This window comes from Pelobates fuscus, chromosome 2 (assembly GCF_036172605.1).
Source record: "Pelobates fuscus isolate aPelFus1 chromosome 2, aPelFus1.pri, whole genome shotgun sequence".
Taxonomy (NCBI): Eukaryota; Metazoa; Chordata; class Amphibia; order Anura; family Pelobatidae; genus Pelobates; species Pelobates fuscus.
This window is the reverse complement of record NC_086318.1, coordinates 179,248,560-179,267,275: the sequence shown is the minus strand read 5'-3', so window position 1 is coordinate 179,267,275 and position 18,716 is coordinate 179,248,560. Positions and strand designations below refer to the sequence as shown.

At 37.1% G+C, this 18,716-nt stretch overlaps 1 protein-coding gene across 2 annotated transcripts in view; it reads right to left on the bottom strand.

Annotated features, from left to right (window-relative positions):
* The window catches only part of RIMS1 (regulating synaptic membrane exocytosis 1), a 453,058-nt gene that overhangs the window by 262,722 nt on the left and 171,620 nt on the right, over positions 1-18,716 (bottom strand). For both annotated transcript variants that reach the window (XM_063442984.1, XM_063442985.1), the window contains one exon: positions 12,437-13,284. In XM_063442984.1, the coding sequence (XP_063299054.1) occupies positions 12,437-13,284 (848 nt within the window). The remainder of the gene's footprint in view (positions 1-12,436; positions 13,285-18,716) is intronic.

Genomic DNA, 18,716 nt, shown 5'->3' with positions numbered 1-18,716 from the left:
AACCTTTTGCATAATACGTGATTATTTTGACGTAGAGTCATGGGGAACATATGATGGTATGGTAAAGCCTGGTACACTAGGGTTTGTCCCAGGGAACATGACGATACATATACTGAACATAGGAGTGTGGTGTGTTACAAAAAGGTTTAGCGAATAGGTGGTCGTCCGCGAAATAAGTAATATACCTATCATAGGAGCAAGTATACAGATTTGCCATAACAAATGTGAACGTGATGACTGCCTCAGAACAGTACTAAGTCCATGAGTGATAAAATAAGACATATGCGATATCTGATGGTAATGCAATATACGTAGCGAGTATTAAACGCTTACCAGAGCTGAATTAGTAATGGGAAACTGACAATATCCGTGCACTATCGTAAATAATAACAGAAACATAGTAAACATAACTGAACTACAGGGGGCATGTAAGGATAACTAGTAGCAGGCTAATACTTTCAAAAAAGAACCTGGACATTCATGTATCAGGGAACAGTGTAAAACTAATGAATTGGTACTATGATTGTGGTGGCCGCTAGATGGAAGCATGTAACTGAGATAGACTGGAGACTAGTTCGGTAGAAATTTGACGAAAAGAAACTAGCGAATAAGAATGGAACAAAGAGCAGACAGGAGTAGGTGAACTGACTTAAGTCCTGAACGGGAAAAAGTCCAGAATGGACGGTATGTAAGAACGTAAACGTGTGAACAATTGTGTGTTCATGGATTTGGCCCGTACAGGCAGACTCCCGGTTCGTGGATTTGACTGGTACAGGAAACAAACGACTTGACCCGGAAGCTTGCAGTGAGGTGAGAGGTCAGCTATGCAGCTGGAAAGTACCCAGACTTGGTGGACACGAAGGTTTGGTCCAGGAAAAGGCCCGGGAAGCCGGTAAGGGGTCTCATAGAGCCGGCAGGAACGGACGGCCAGTTCTGGAGAGGAGGTGAGTAGTCTCTGACTGCGTGTGGCTGGAACAGCGTGATGGGAGTTGATGGAGCAGGGAGAACTTGGTCCGATCGGCGTGGGAGTCGTTGACCGCATGTGGCTGGAACAGCGTGATGGGAGTTGTTGGAGCAGGGAAAACTTGGTCCGATCATTGTGGGAGTCTATGACCGCATGTGGCTGGAAAAGCGTGATGGGAGTTGATGGAGCAGGGAGAACTTGGTCCGATCGTCATGGGAGTCTCTGACCGCATGTGGCTGGAACAGCAGGATGGGAGTTGTTGGAGCAGGGAAAAACTTGGTCAGATCGGCGTGGGAGCCAAAGTAGGCCCAGACCAGCTTGTTTGGAGTTTTAGGCAGTCTGTGTTGATGACCTTTGAACCGGAAGTAGAAATGAACCAGGCAGCATCAGCCCTGTGGTGTAGGGGGCCTGAGTTTAAATAGCCGGGTAACCCCTCCCACAACTTCAGGCTACGCCTTCCAATATTTATCCTTCCTTTCCTGGTTAAATACTTTGTTATTTTTTATATATATATATATATATATCTTTGTAAATAGGTAGCAGCACTCTCGGATTGTAAAAGTCCAAAATGTATTTAGTTCAAAATTAAAAACGATCAACGTTTCCGTCCTACATAGAGGACTTTCATCAGGATCAAAATAATTTGGTTTCAGTCCTACATAGAGGACTTTCATCAGGATCAAAATACTATGGTATTTTGATCCTGATGAAAGTCCTCTATGTAGGACTGAAACGTTGATCATTTTTAATTTTGAACTAAATACAATTTGGACTTTTAAAATCCAAAAGTGCTGATACCTATTTACAAAGATGGATACTACTAGCCATGGTTTGCTAGCACCCGGTCATTAAGGGATTTCAAGCGTGAGTTCAAGAGCTTTTTCTCGTTTTTTATATATACATATATATATATATATATATATATATATATATATGTATATATATATATATATATATATATATATATATATATATATACGTTTCTCTATTTGTCTTGACTGTCTGTCTGTGTGTCTATCTATCTATCTATGGGCGCTTCATGTGTGTTTTTGAAAATTAGTTTGAATGGTCTGCATATAAATAATTGGAAGCAAAATTATAATATAGACAATATTTGCTATATATATTTGTATGACCTGGATTATTTAAAAGATAAATATGTGGTCTATATTTAGATATACGTACTTAGAACATCAAGTGACAAATAAGAACACATCTATTCCTTAACTTTTCACCAACAACATTTCATTATGTATTCCAATATGATTTTTAAAGTATTTTATGTATAGTTCATCACATGGAAGCCCTATGGTAATTGTTCTGTAGCTGTTCTCCCTAGAGCATTTTTAAAATGTATAAAGTGACCTACTTACTTCTTATGGGGATTCTTTTATAATCAAACCAGCTATTTGGATCTCAATTCTACTATTTACTATAATTCATTGTTCAGTGAATGTAAATATCTAGATATGGTGCTTTTGAATTAAATTAGATCATTTAAAATATTGTTAAAGCAGTTCTTGTGTTTAAATAAACTATACATGAACAAAATTCTTAAAGGAACACTCCAAGCATCATAACTACAATAACTCGATTTAGTACTTATGGTCCTAGAAGAGGACTGGACTGGTGTAACCTACCAAATTATTTTAGAACTGTTTGATAACTTACCTAGGTCTCCCAGGCACCAGTGCTGCATCCAGTCTTTCCCTGTGGGATAAGGTCTATAAAGGACCAATCACATTGGATGTTAATGCTCAGCTCATGCACACAGCACGCCCATCCTGTCAGTAAATTTTTTTTTTATTTTTTTTTAAATGTGTGGATCTTTGTGGATGTCAGTTGTTCTGTCCCTGTATGTGTGGCTGTAAACTGGTCTTCTGTTTTGGAGTGATTGTCTATCTCAGCTAGGGATGTAATACGTGTAATGTCTAATGGTAACATGTCACATATACTTATTGATGAGTAGCTTGAAAAAGTATCTTAAAATAAAAAAAAAAGCTGGCAAAGCTAGTAAAAAACACGTAGGCATAAATGTGCCACAATGCCAAAAACAAACATCAAATTTGTCTCTAATAAATCTAATGAACATTACTTTCATTACTTTTTTAAATTTACATTTGTCTGAACATTACATGAAATCTGCAAATGCTAGTTATTTTGTATTATAATTGTTTAATGGACAAGCAGATGATGAATAACCTGCAGGAACTTGCCATATGATAAAGGGATTTCTCACTAGGGCTCTCTCTACACCTTTGCAGAAAACAATGTAAAAAAGTATTGTGCTTGAGTGACATCTAGTGTTCAACCAAAAAGTAATGCAATTGAAGAAAACACCCCATCTCAGCTACATTAAGCAAAATTATAATGTAAATCATCACCACTGTAAAAACAATTAATAAAGCAAAGCGTTACTTAGGACAACTATACATTATTGGCATCATGCCTGTTTCTCAAAATCTCCCACCACATCAAGGGTCGGAGACTAGTAGGTACTAGATTTTTGCCACCCCCTTGTGGGTATTTAACCACTTCCATTTATAAATGTGTTGTGTCTCTCTGCACCCCTCATATGTTTCTCCTGATTCCTCTTACCCTATGGTGTTTCTCTCCCATCCCTCTCACCATTTGTGTATCTCTGTATAACCTTACCACTTTGTGAGCGTCCCAATATCACCCATTGGTGTATTTCTCCCAACTCCCTTATCTGTAAACGGGGGTTATTACCCCTATTACCCCTTGTGTTCTTTTTAACCCCCTTTCACCCCTGGTGTGCCACTTAAGAAACCTTTTAACCCTCCATTCACATGGGTTATTTTTTACTTCCCTTCCATCCTTTGTGCGCCCTTTTCCTTCCTTATTCTTGTGTGCCTTTATACCCAGTGGTGTATCCTGGTTTTGTGCTGCCCTAGGCAGGACAAAACTCAGACGCCCCCCGCGCCACCCCACCTCACCCTTCCCCTCTGCCCTGCCTTCTAAATACACACACACATACACTGACAGATAAGCATACACTAGATAACAGACACACACACACTAACAGACATACACACTCACTAACATACACACACTCACTCACTAACAGACACACACACACACACACACACACACACTAACAGACACACAGTCACTAACAGACACACACTCACTAACAGACACACACTCACTAACAGACACACACTCACTCACTAACAGACACTCACTCACTGACACACACTCACTAACAGACACACACACACACACACACACTAACAGACAAACACATTCACACTAACAGACACACAGACACTAACAGACACACACACACACACACACACTCACTAACAGACACACACACTCACTTTATTTTTTTAATTTAACCACCTCAGCCTCCTTACCTTTGGGAATGCTGGGGGGGCAAGGGCGGTTCTCCCTCTCCCTGGGGTCTAGTGGGGCTGCTCGGCGGTCGGGCGGGTGGCGCTGGCGAGGGAGCACTTTCCCCTGAGCGCCCTGCTCAGCTCCCTCGTGCGCCGCAGAGTGATGCCGGGAGCCGGAATATTACGCCATATTCCGGCTCCCGGCATCACTCTGCGGCCTGCGAGGGAGCTGAGCAGAGCGCTCAGCGGAATGCGCTCCCTCGCCAGCACCGACCGACCGGATTTTTAGTTAGCCGTGAGGCTAACAAGACATTTGCCCTGGGCTTTTGGGGGCGGCTTTTTTTGCTGCCCCCTGGAAAATGCTGCCCAAGGCAAATGCCTTGTTTGCAACATGGCTAATATGTCCCTGATTATACCCCTTTCCTAACCCTCATCTGCTGCCGGTCTATGTTGTTGTGCTGAAACACACACAAAAGAGGAGGTGGGAAGTATAAGCTACAGATGAAGCTGTAATTTTCATTTGTAGGAGCATGCAGTTTGTATAAACATGTGTAGGAGATGTAGTTTATGTGTGTAAGGATTGTAGTATGTGTGTCAGTGCATCTAAGAGCTGTAGAAAGTGTATGTGCTTACAGAATGCAGTTTGTGTGTATGTAGGGAGCTTTAGTAAATGTGTGTGTTTAGGGGCTGCAGTGTAGTGTAGGGGATGTAGAGTGAGTTTTGGGATTGTAGTATATATGCATAAACGATATATGAGTGTGTGAATAGAGGCTGTAGCATGTGTCTGTATGGGGCTGCAGTGTAAAAGTCCTTATTCTCATAGCATTGGATGTCTTGCACCCCTCCCACCACTAATGGCGTGCCTGTGCATCATACAGTAATGTCAGTGAGGTTAAAGCTTATGGCTATGAATATGCATGTCAACATCTTATATAAGGTTGTCCATGCAAGACTGCATAAGTAGTCCTGGTTGAACCCCAAACATTCATAATGCATGCTTGGTTAGACTGTGCTATACCAAAGCTACCCTTTCTGTGCTTTAGTGCTATGGGACAACACATGCTAAAACACGTAAAATAAAAATGAAGTAGGAGGGCCACAGGCTCAGTTTTGCATTTAACCAGCGATCATAATCATTGGTCCTCCAGATGTTCATGCCCTAAAACTCCTAGAATTAGGTGAATTGATAAATGGCCAGATAATTATGGAAGTTGTAATTATTATTATTATTATTATTATTATTGCCATTTATATAGCACCAACAGATTCCATAGCACTTTACAATATTATGAGAGGGGGGATTTAACTATAAATAGGGCAATTACAAGAAAACTTACATGAATGATAGGTTGAAGTCTTACAGTCTATAGCTTACGAGCTTACAGTCTTTAGGAGGTGGGGTATAAAACACATTAGGACAGGAAATATCAATCAAATAAGGTGGGAGTGGAACAGAGCTGGAGTGGAAAGTGCTGCCCTTTAGGAGAGAGCAAGATACAGGTATGTGAGATAGAAGTTATTCTGGGAGGCCTTAAGCTTTCCTAAAGAGATGGGTTTTAAGGCACTTCTTAAGCGATTGAAGACTAGGGGAGAGTCTGATGGCGGTAGGCAGGCTATTCCATAGTTCAGCAACATCTCCTGGGTCCAGAGTTTGAGATTAAACACTGCTGCACACCAAACACTCACAGAAAGCTCAGTAGGAAGTCGAATTGTAATTTTTAAGCAAATTGTTCTTTAGGGGCATGCTATGCTTCAATTAAGGCCTTGATTTAACATTTTTGGATATGCTTTTTAATTTATTTCAACATTTTGGATACACTTTTTAAATATTTTTTCCAAATATTAAAATTGCAAAAGTACTACTTTTAAAATAGAAAATGTGTACATTGTTAAAGTCATTATCTTATATACTCTAGACTGATGTATCAATAATGATGATACTGTTTTATGTACCAAAGTGATTCAAGATAATAAAAGAGTTTAACCAAAAAAAATAGCAATAATATTTATTAATATTTATAAATATTAAAATAATTTTCCAAATATATTATTTAAAAAAGTTTATCCAGAAAACTGAGCACTCAGCCCGATCAGTCGCATCCTTGCAGCTCTCCGACGATCGGACGACAAAACACCCCCAAAACCGACTAAAATAGCGGCATACGACCCGAAACCAAGCCCACTGGAAAGCTGCAGCATTTGTGCACCCGGCGACACCCAAATCGGGACCAGGCATGCCCGAAAACCGCAGTGGCCGGCTCGGGCCTACCGGAGGAGGTGAGGGGGAAGGACGGCCGCCTTCCCGCCAGACTCAGCGACCCACAAGCGTATGGCAAAGGCTTCCCCCCCCCCTGTGGACCGGTGGGGGATATCCCGGTCCCCGCCAGGAGGGAGATCTCGCACGTCACACCAAGCGAGGGCCCCTGCTAGCCCCTCATGTACAGTGGCGGCGACGGCCTCCAAGATGGCGGCGCGGAAAGACCCAGCAGCACGAAAGATGGCCCCCCAGCAAGGGAGAAAGACAAAGAATACAGACAGCTACAAGCCCCACCGCTCCCTGGAAATCGTAGACCGGCTGTGCCTGAGCCTCTGCATGACACTGCGGAGCAAGGGGGTACCCTATCGGCAAGCAGCTTAACTAGTGGCCACATGGCTTCGACCTATAACCCGTCGCCGCCACTACGATCTCCCTTCCCGGGCTTTCCAGGCGGCAACCCGACCACGCAGAAACCGAAAGCCGGCATTGAGAGCAACAAAGCCACATGACCTGGGCCCACACACTCGCTATTATCCTCAGAAGTGCGAGACAGCCGGGCAGGCCCCAAGTACTCCATCCAAACACACAACACTAGAAACGGGCAACCCATCTGACCTGCACACTCAAGCCCTACGCAGCGCGGCACCACGCTCCCTAACAGCAGCGACGAACCAAGAAACCACACGGGAGAAGGTACCGCGACACCCCGCAGGCCTAAACGATATACCCATGGGCCTCAACCCATCACCAAACGGCCGACTCTCACCTCGGCAGGAGGAACCGGGCCAAAGAATGGACTACCTGTTCAAGCACACTAACGGCATCGGGTGAAGGTCTGCAGCAGAAAGGACTCTTAACTGCAGCTGAACTCAGTTTGCATTCATTATATTCATTTTTCGTTTACTGACTTGCTTTTCTCTATTCATGTCTCAACACTGCAGTCTTTTACAGTATATGCAGGGACAGCCTGTAATGGGTTCACTGATCATTTGTCTTATTATTGCATTGCTCGTTATTTGCTATTGGTATTTTCCCACCTTAGCTTGAGCTAACAGTTATCCTACTCTGATTTTTATTTTTATTTATTTATTTTTTTCTCTTTTTTATAGCATGGTTATAGCATCGGTCTAACTCCCTTATAATTACTTATATATGTCTAAAGCTAAGTGTTTACTAACTTACTTACATATGTCTAAAGTTTAGCGTATGCTAACTTACTTATAACTACTTATATATGTCTAAAGCTAAGTGTATGCTAACTTACTTATAACTACTTATATATGTCTAAAGCTAAGTGTATGCTAACTTACTTATAACTACTTATATATGTCTAAAGCTAAGTGTATGCTAACTTACTTATAACTACTTATATGTGTCTAAAGCTAAGTGTATGCTAACTTACTTATAACTACTTATATGTGTCTAAAGCTAAGTGTATGCTAACTTACTTATAACTACTTATATGTGTCTAAAGCTAAGTGTATGCTAACTTACTTATAACTACTTATATATGTCTAAAGCTAAGTGTATGCTAACTTACTTATAACTACTTATATATGTCTAAAGCTAGGTGTATGCTAACTTACTTATAACTACTTATATGTGTCTAAAGCTAAGTGTATGCTAACTTACTTATAACTACTTATATATGTCTAAAGCTAAGTGTATGCTAACTTACTTATAACTACTTATATATGTCTAAAGCTAAGTGTATGCTAACTTACTTATAACTACTTATATATGTCTAAAGCTAAGTGTATGCTAACTTACTTATAACTACTTATATATGTCTAAAGCTAAGTGTATGCTAACTTACTTATAACTACTTATATATGTCTAAAGCTAAGTGTATGCTAACTTACTTATAACTACTTATATATGTCTAAAGCTAAGTGTATGCTAACTTACTTATAACTACTTATATATGTCTAAAGCTAAGTGTATGCTAACTTACTTATAACTACTTATATATGTCTAAAGCTAAGTGTATGCTAACTTACTTATAACTACTTATATATGTCTAAAGCTAAGTGTATGCTAACTTACTTATAACTACTTATATATGTCTAAAGCTAAGTGTATGCTAACTTACTTATAACTACTTATATATGTCTAAAGCTAAGTGTATGCTAACTTACTTATAACTACTTATATATGTCTAAAGTTAAGCGTATGCTAACTTACTTATAACTACTTATATATGTCTAAAGCTAAGTGTTTACTAACTTACTTACATATGTCTAAAGCTAAGTGTATGCTAACTTACTTATAACTACTTATATATGTCTAAAGCTAAGTGTATGCTAACTTACTTATAACTACTTATATATGTCTAAAGCTAAGTGTATGCTAACTTACTTATAACTACTTATATATGTCTAAAGCTAAGTGTATGCTAACTTACTTATAACTACTTATATATGTCTAAAGCTAAGTGTATGCTAACTTACTTATAACTACTTATATATGTCTAAAGCTAAGTGTATGCTAACTTACTTATAACTACTTATAGATGTCTAAAGCTAAGTGTATGCTAACTTACTTATAACTACTTATATATGTCTAAAGCTAAGTGTATGCTAACTTACTTATAACTACTTATATGTGTCTAAAGCTAAGTGTATGCTAACTTACTTATAACTACTTATATATGTCTAAAGCTAAGTGTATGCTAACTTACTTATAACTACTTATATATGTCTAAAGCTAAGTGTATGCTAACTTACTTATAACTACTTATATATGTCTAAAGCTAAGTGTATGCTAACTTACTTATAACTACTTATATATGTCTAAAGCTAGGTGTATGCTAACTTACTTATAACTACTTATATGTGTCTAAAGCTAAGTGTATGCTAACTTACTTATAACTACTTATATATGTCTAAAGCTAAGTGTATGCTAACTTACTTATAACTACTTATATATGTCTAAAGCTAGGTGTATGCTAACTTACTTATAACTACTTATATATGTCTAAAGCTAAGTGTATGCTAACTTACTTATAACTACTTATATGTGTCTAAAGCTAAGTGTATGCTAACTTACTTATAACTACTTATATATGTCTAAAGCTAAGTGTATGCTAACTTACTTATAACTACTTATATATGTCTAAAGCTAAGTGTATGCTAACTTACTTATAACTACTTATATATGTCTAAAGCTAAGTGTATGCTAACTTACTTATAACTACTTATATATGTCTAAAGCTAAGTGTATGCTAACTTACTTATAACTACTTATATGTGTCTAAAGCTAAGTGTATGCTAACTTACTTATAACTACTTATATGTGTCTAAAGCTAAGTGTATGCTAACTTACTTATAACTACTTATATATGTCTAAAGCTAAGTGTATGCTAACTTACTTATAACTACTTATATATGTCTAAAGCTAAGTGTATGCTAACTTACTTATAGCTACTTATATATGTCTAAAGCTAAGTGTATGCTAACTTACTTATAGCTACTTATATATGTCTAAAGCTAAGTGTATGCTAACTTACTTATAACTACTTATATATGTCTAAAGCTAAGTGTATGCTAACTTACTTATAACTACTTATATATGTCTAAAGCTAAGTGTATGCTAACTTACTTATAACTACTTATATATGTCTAAAGCTAAGTGTATGCTAACTTACTTATAACTACTTATATATGTCTAAAGCTAGGTGTATGCTAACTTACTTATAACTACTTATATATGTCTAAAGCTAAGTGTATGCTAACTTACTTATAACTACTTATATATGTCTAAAGCTAAGTGTATGCTAACTTACTTATAACTACTTATATGTGTCTAAAGCTAAGTGTATGCTAACTTACTTATAACTACTTATATATGTCTAAAGTTAAGCGTATGCTAACTTACTTATAACTACTTATATATGTCTAAAGCTAAGCGTATGCTAACTTACTTATAACTACTTATATGTGTCTAAAGCTAAGTGTATGCTAACTTACTTATAACTACTTATATATGTCTAAAGCTAAGTGTATGCTAACTTAGTTATAACTACTTATATATGTCTAAAGCTAAGTGTATGCTAACTTACTTATAACTACTTATATATGTCTAAAGCTAAGTGTATGCTAACTTACTTATAACTACTTATATATGTCTAAAGCTAAGTGTATGCTAACTTACTTATAACTACTTATATATGTCTAAAGCTAGGTGTATGCTAACTTACTTATAACTACTTATATATGTCTAAAGCTAAGTGTATGCTAACTTACTTATAACTACTTATATGTGTCTAAAGCTAAGTGTATGCTAACTTACTTATAACTACTTATATGTGTCTAAAGCTAAGTGTATGCTAACTTACTTATAACTACTTATATGTGTCTAAAGCTAAGTGTATGCTAACTTACTTATAACTACTTATATGTGTCTAAAGCTAAGTGTATGCTAACTTACTTATAACTACTTATATGTGTCTAAAGCTAAGTGTTTAAGTCTGTTTTAAAAAAAAAAAATTGTGCCTGTCATTCTTGTGCCCCACATGTCAAGCGTGGGAAAGGACAGAGGATTGCTTTTGGGGCACCTCTCGCCACTCTGTACAATTTGCGTGCACAGCAAAAATAAAGAATTAAAAAAAAAAAAAAAAAAGTTTATCCAAAATATTTAATCATTCCAAAAGCTTATCCAAAAATAATACATCAAGACCTAAAACAGATTCCATCCATTGAGGGAAAAAAGTCAAAATGCTATTATAAACTTTACAAATGGTACAGAGGGTAAATGTAAATGTTTAATGCATATTAAAAAACAGGTTTAATTATGAATTTAAAAAAATTTAAGAAAACAGATTTTCACACCCCTCCTGGGTGGTATGAAAATCAATTAGAATTTTTTTTTATATTCATTATAAAACCTGGTTTCTAAAATATATATTTGAATAATTTTAATTCATGGCTTAAGCAACTACCTCAAATTTTATCCAAAGATTAATGTTCATCACTCCAAATATGAAGGCGCCTTAATTGGCACTATAATGTCACAAAAACCTAATAAACCTATATACGTGGGGCATATTGCCGCAAACCCCAATTTATACTCACGTGGCATTGCTGGAGATTTGTTTTTATTATTTTTACTGCAATTCCACACATCAAACTTACAAAATTAACAGCAACCAAATAAATAATAAAACGTTGACAGTGATTTGTGATTGAATAAAAAGTATATCATTATTGGTAGGTGATTATCCTGGGAAATTTACTTACGAACAATATATATTTTTTTTCTGTGGCATGTTTAGTTTCATTGCTGTTATTAAACATTTAGTCCCAATACATAATTTTCTTGTTCAAACCGTCGGCTTAGTAAAAATTATATAACTAGATGAAGATGCTAAATATACATGGTGTTCTCAAAATTCTGAGAAATGGGTGAGTCTTTTCTGTGGAGAATTTTCTTTAATTTAAAAATTAATGTGAAAACTGTGGGGAAAAAAAAACCTTGCTTTTCATATTTTTTTAAAATATTTTTATATTTTATTCATACTAAGTGTTGTGATTGACGCAAACTTCAATTTAGTCCAGCTGTGTCTAAAACACTAAACTACTATTTTTGTGCTTTAATGTCAGTTTCTGATTTCCACAACATATACGTTTGTTTTTGATCATGTTTTTAAGTAACAGACCAAAACTACTGTAGTAGACTCAATTAATAGCTTGCCTTATTCTAATACAGGTATTCTTATTTCATTAACCTCCAATACCTTACACCCTTAATTTATCCAGTAATATAAAGAATGCATAATTAAAAAAAAAAAATCAATCAAAAAAAAATTATAATAATTCAAAGTCCTCTACATGGATGTCCAGTAAAGGTGTATCTTACCTTTTTCACTAACACTTTCACTTTCTATTTCCGCCTCTTCACAACTGGTATATTCAGGTGTAGATATTCCTTCTTCTTCTGAGCTACTTATAGACATTTGTCTTTTCTTTCCACCTTTTTTTGATCTATGTGGCTTAGGTGGGGAAGGTCTAACAGATTCCGACTGATCACTACTAAGGGAGTCATTTCTCAATATTGTCTCCATTTTTTCTCGTTTAGCTTTCCTAATAAGAAGTGCTGAGCCCGGATCTAAACGGCTTTGTTTTATGAAAGGATCATGGTTCTTAGATTCTAAATGTTCTGGTGGCACTGGGCTGTGCCTGGGGCTTGGAGGACTGTGATTGGATACTTGTTTCGACATAGGACCCATTCCATCACCATTTTGTTCTACTATATAAGACCACTGATTATCCACAGATGATATATTGTCCTGAGATACTGGTACTTGTGAGTTTTTTCCTAATGTATTCTCAGGTACTTCCGCTTCTTCTAACTCTGTGTGGGGTAAGGATGCATCACTGTGTCTTCTTTCATGCCGTGCTTTTGAAACCCTTGCATGCATACGCATCTGTTGTTCCTCAGGTTGTGGCTTCACAGGGTACCGTGCTAGATTAGGGTCACTCATGTACCGAGACTGATACTCATCTTCTGCTCTTTGTTGATCATCTATATTTGTACCTTCCTCTAGCTTTTCAGGGATGTCCTGTGATCTCCCCTTTGTTGGCCTTCTGCTTTCTCTCCTTTCTTTATGTTCATCTATATATCCATCTCCTTGTTGTTTCAAATATTTCTGTACTCTTTTGCGGTCACCTTTCTGGACCTTTCCATTTTGTTCTGCAGTTTTCTTCCTGGAAGACACCAAAAACAGCATAATTTGATATATAATACTACAGCAAAAAAAAACAACACATGTATATAAGATATATCCATCCCCCAAAATGTATAATAATAATTTAATTATAGAACACTCAGAACCAATACAGCGCAAGCTAGATAACACCCTCATGTAGAATTAGGCTTGGAATAAGAGCCTTTTGGGCCTAGTGCTGTTGATTATAAAGGGCCTAATTACAGAATCTTATAGACAGAAACCAATACAACAGCCATACCTTTCAAGTGTCCTGTATGTGGTTGAGGTACTGGAAGGAAAAATCACAATATCCATTTATAAGAATACACAAACCCTATGCTAATTGCTCACTTTCATCTCCCAACCAAGTTTATCTATCCATCTTACAAGCCCCACAGCTCTTGTCTGGTCTCTCACTAATTATAAACAGTATAAAGTGTTAATCTTAAGTATTAAAAATATGTTTTTCAAATGTAATTATATATAGTGACTAGGTATAAATATGTTTGCTTCAATACTATGATAAAAAAAATTAATGTGATTATAATCCAATTATTAAAGTTTTAGTTCTACAATACAGTGACAGAAATAAATAAATAAGCACATCAATAATATTTATAGATTCCCTTTCTTCTGTACAATTCTATGTGTTCCAACATTTTGGTTCATTTCCACATCGTAGTATGGGTTCTTCCCTCAAATGTCACAAAAAGTCTAGTTTGAAAAACCCCATCTATATGGAACATTTTTCAGTATTAAATTGAAGGTAAGTTCACCTTATCTTCTTCTCTTCTGCCACTGACAGATCAGAAAAAAACGTTATAGTTTCCAACGGTCTCACTTTTTGTGGATCTTATTTGAAATTCTTTTAAAAATACGTTTTAATGTAAGCATTATTAAAACAAGGTATAACATCTCTAGGTGACTCTGGAAAATTGATATCAGTTTAGGTTTAACACAGTCTGATACAAATTCCAGTAGGTACAGTGAGGGAAAAAGTATTTGATCCCCTGCTGATTTTGAACGTTTGTCCACTGACAAAGAAATGATCAGTCTATAATTTTAATGGTAAGTGTATTGTAACAGTGAGAGACAGAATAACAAGAAAAAAAAACCCAGAAAAACGCATGTCAAAAAAGTTATAAATTGATTTTCATGTCAGTGATTGAAATAAGTATTTGACCCCTTCGACTTAGTACTTGGTGGCAAAACACTTGTTGGCAATCACAGAGGTCAGATGTTTCTTGTAGTTGGCTACCAGGTTTGCACACATCTCAGGAGGGATTTTGTCCCACTCCTCTTTGCAGATCCTCTCCAAGTCATTAAGGTTTCAAGGGTGACGTTTGGCAACTCGAACCTTCAACTCCCTCCACATATTTTCTATGGGATTAAGGTCTGGAGACTGGCTAGCCCACTCCAGGACCTTAATGTGTTTCTTAAGCTACTCCTTTGTTGCCTTGGCTGAGAATTTGTTGTCATGCTGGAATGTCTCAATGCCCTGACTGAGGGAAGGAGGTTCTCACACAAGATTTGACAGTACATGGCCCCATCCATCGTCCCTTTGATGCGGTGCAGTTGTCCTGTCCCCTTAGGAGAAAAACACCCCCAAAGCATAATGTTTCCACCTCCATGTTTGATGGTGGAGATAGTGTTCTTGGGATCATAGGCAGCATTCCTCCTTCTCCTCCAAACACGGCGAGTTGAGTTGATGCCAAAGAGCTCGATTTTGGTCTCATCTGACCACAACACTTTCTCCCAGTTCTCCTCTGAATCATTCAAATGTTCATTGGCAAACTTCAGACCTACCTGCACATGTGCTTTTTTGAGCAGGGGGACTTTGCGGACGCTGCAGAATTTCAGTCCTTCACGGCGTAGTGTGTTACCAATTGTTTTCCTGGTGACTATGGTCCCAGCTGCCTTCAGATCATTAACAAGATCCTCCCGTGTAGTTCTGGGCTGATTCCGCACCGTTCTCATGATTATTGAAACTCCACGAGGTGAGATCTTGCATGGAGCACCAGACTGAGGGAGACTGACAGTTACTTTGTGTTTCTTCCATTTGAGAATAATCGCACCAACTGTTGTCACCTTCTCACCAAGCTGCTGGGCGATGGCCTTGTAGCCTATTCCAGCCTTGTCCTTGACATCCTTGGACAGCTCTTTGGTCTTGGCCATGGTGGGGTGGTTGGAATCTGATTGATTGCTTCTGTGGACAGGTGTCTTTTATACAGGTAATGAGCTGAGATTAGGAGCACTCCCTTTAAGAAAGTGCTCCTAATCTCAGCTCGTTACCTGTATGAAAGACACCTCAGAGCCATAAATATTGCTGATTGATAGGGGATCGAATACTTAATTCAATCATTGACATGAAAATCAATTTATAACTTTTTTTACATGTGTTTTTCAGGATTTTTTTGTTATTATGTCTCTCATAAAATACACCTACCATTAAAATAATAGACTGATCATTTCTTCAAAATCAGCAGGGGATCAAATATTTTTTTTCCCGCACTGTAGCTCTGTTATTCAATCTTGATTCAGGTATCCCTCTTATTCTTATGTATCTTCTTCTGGATCTGTCTTCAATCTGTTAGTTTGGATTCAATCTTTGTTAGATTTTCTCTAACAGTACTGCTTTGGTATTGTATTTTTTCTAGATCATTTTGAAGTTTCGTAAGGGTAGATTAATATTAATATTATTAGTGTAGATTTTGGAGTAATTTCTTGCTTCTGCTCTTAGATACTTGTTTTAATATCCTTGCTTATTGTCTTTTAAAGACTATCTAATGCCAAAGTCAATGTTTCAGATGTAATCTTTTGACATATTTAGTATAGTTTCTTCCATCAAGATTTCTGACAAAAGTGTTTTCAGGGATTTAGAACATATTTGTTGGGAATTTCTTAAGGTATTAAAAGTTTTAGGTGACTAGAAACTCTGCATAGTCTTAGATTTATGCATATTTTGTACCTTTTCTTTTTTTTTGTTAGGTGACATTTTTAATCAAATAATCAGTCCACGGCTCCAGGAGTACACCTCACTCCCGAACCACCCCCATCTCCACAAATCCTCTGCAGGTACATTTATTAGTCCTAATATGAAGCTCCTGCAATCAAATTCACCCTTTGCATTCTAAAGGGTTAAAGTCCTATATTGGAACCTGTATTTTTGTATATAGATCTTTGTTTCTAATTTCAGGGATTACATTTCCTGACAAAAATACTTTTATTAAGTCTTTTATTAACCCATTAAGGACACATGACATGTGTGACATGTCATGATTCCCTTTTATTCCAGAAGTTTGGTCCTTAAGGGGTTAAAGCAATATAATGCCTATAAATATAAATTAAAACTAGATAAATACAGTTTCCCTTGTTTGTTAATAAGCTTAATCAGTTATCTTTTTTTTAAATGCTTCATTCAGTTTTATAGTTTTCAATTCCCTTCTTTAATTACAACAGCGATATGTATGTCTATCAAGGCACAATAGTAACAAATAGTGATGTCGCGAACATAAAATTTTCTGTTCGCAAACGGCGAACGTGAACTTCCGCAAACGTTCGTGTGTGGGGGTGCTGGAATGACGTGGGCCACTGGGAGCCTGAATCAACTTTTGGCTCCCACTGCCCCTTTAAGAGCGAGCTTGTGACTCGAGCCGTGCTCCTAGTGCCAGGCGGGCCACGTGACCGATCACTGTGGTCAGTGCACGCGGCTAAGTCAGAAGAGGAGATCAAGCCGCATGCGGCTCGTGCGGAGGCATGAGTGATACAGCCACGCGTGGCTCAAGCTTAGGAGCCAGGTCAGTCCCAGGATAAGGTGAATACAGCCACAACCACTTATCCTAATCACACACCTTTCCTAACGTCCTATCCCATTAAAAGCATATTACCGCGTATTTAATAAAACAGATAGACCCCCTACTTCATCCAGGTTACCGATCGATGGTTCAATATTCTGAGCCCTCTCTGATTTACTGTACACGACTATTCGATATTCCCACAAATTTTATATAGCATTTTATGTTTGTTTGAGACCACCTTTAAAAATATTGGATATCGCTAAAAATCATGATCACTATATACTTTCTCTACAAACCTCTAAAACAAACCAAACTACTCATCCATCCGCTATACCACTTTATCCCACCTAGAACTAGTGCCCAGTTAAAATACTTGACTCTTACTTACCCACACTCAGTCATGACACACACATTTCACCACTATTCTCACTGAATCCCTCTGACTACGGCTAAATTCATCTTCTACATCAGAACACTACTCCCAAGATTGGGTTGTATCCATGTCTCGGGTCTTTCATTTAGAATAGGGGCAGCTTCGGTCTCCTTCAACACTGACACTCCAGTGCATATTATTAAAAGATTGGGCAGATGGAAATCCTCAGTCTACAACCAATATATTCCACATCCCGAGAAAGAAATGAGGAAAGCTTTTAAAAGTTTGGCTTTGTAAATTTGATGCAATAAGTGTGTTTTTCTTTAATACCTTTTCACCCTCTTTGCATGAACCAAATTTACATATATTACTAATATGTTTCTGAACATATATATTATATTATTCACTCACTCACTCTCTGGGCCGGCCTAAGACATCATGCTGCCTAGGTCCAACGATAAATGACTATGGGGGATAATGTTTAACCCCTTAAGGACCGGACTGTTTTTGCGATGTTGTACATTTGCGACCAGGTCTTTTTTTACACTTTTGTGGTGTCTGTGTTTAGCTGTAATTTTCCGCTCTCTCATTTACTGTTCCCATACAAATTATATATTGTTTTTTTACATACCATTATTTATATAATCTCATGTAATTTAATTAAAATAAAATAAAAAAATATGATAAAAAATTGAAAAAAATACATGTTTTTTGACTTTTACTTGAAAAATCATTTACTCATCTACAAAAGCGAATGAAAAAAACTGCTAAATAGATTCAAAATTTTGTCCTGAGTTTAAAAATACCCAGTGTTTACATGCTTTTTTGCTTTTTTTTGCAAGTTATAGGGCAATAAGTACAAGTGGGATATAGCGGTTTCAAAACATACAATTTTTAAATTTATCAATAGTGACATTGTAACACTATTATCTGTCATAAATCTCTGAAAAACACCCCACATGTACATATTTTTTTTAAAGTAGACAACCCAGGGTATTCAATATGGGGTATGTCCAGTGTTTTTTAGTAGCCACTTAGTCACAAACACTGGCCAAAGTTAGCGTTCATATTTGTTTGTGTGTGAAAAAAGTAAAAAACTAAATTGAACGCTAATTTTGGCCAGTGTTTGTGACTAAGTGGCTACTAAAAAAGACTGGACATACCCCATTTGCAATACCTTGGGTTGTCTTCTTTTGCAAATGGTATGCCATCATGGGAGTAATTCTCATTCCTGGGCTACCATACGCTCTCAAAGGCAAC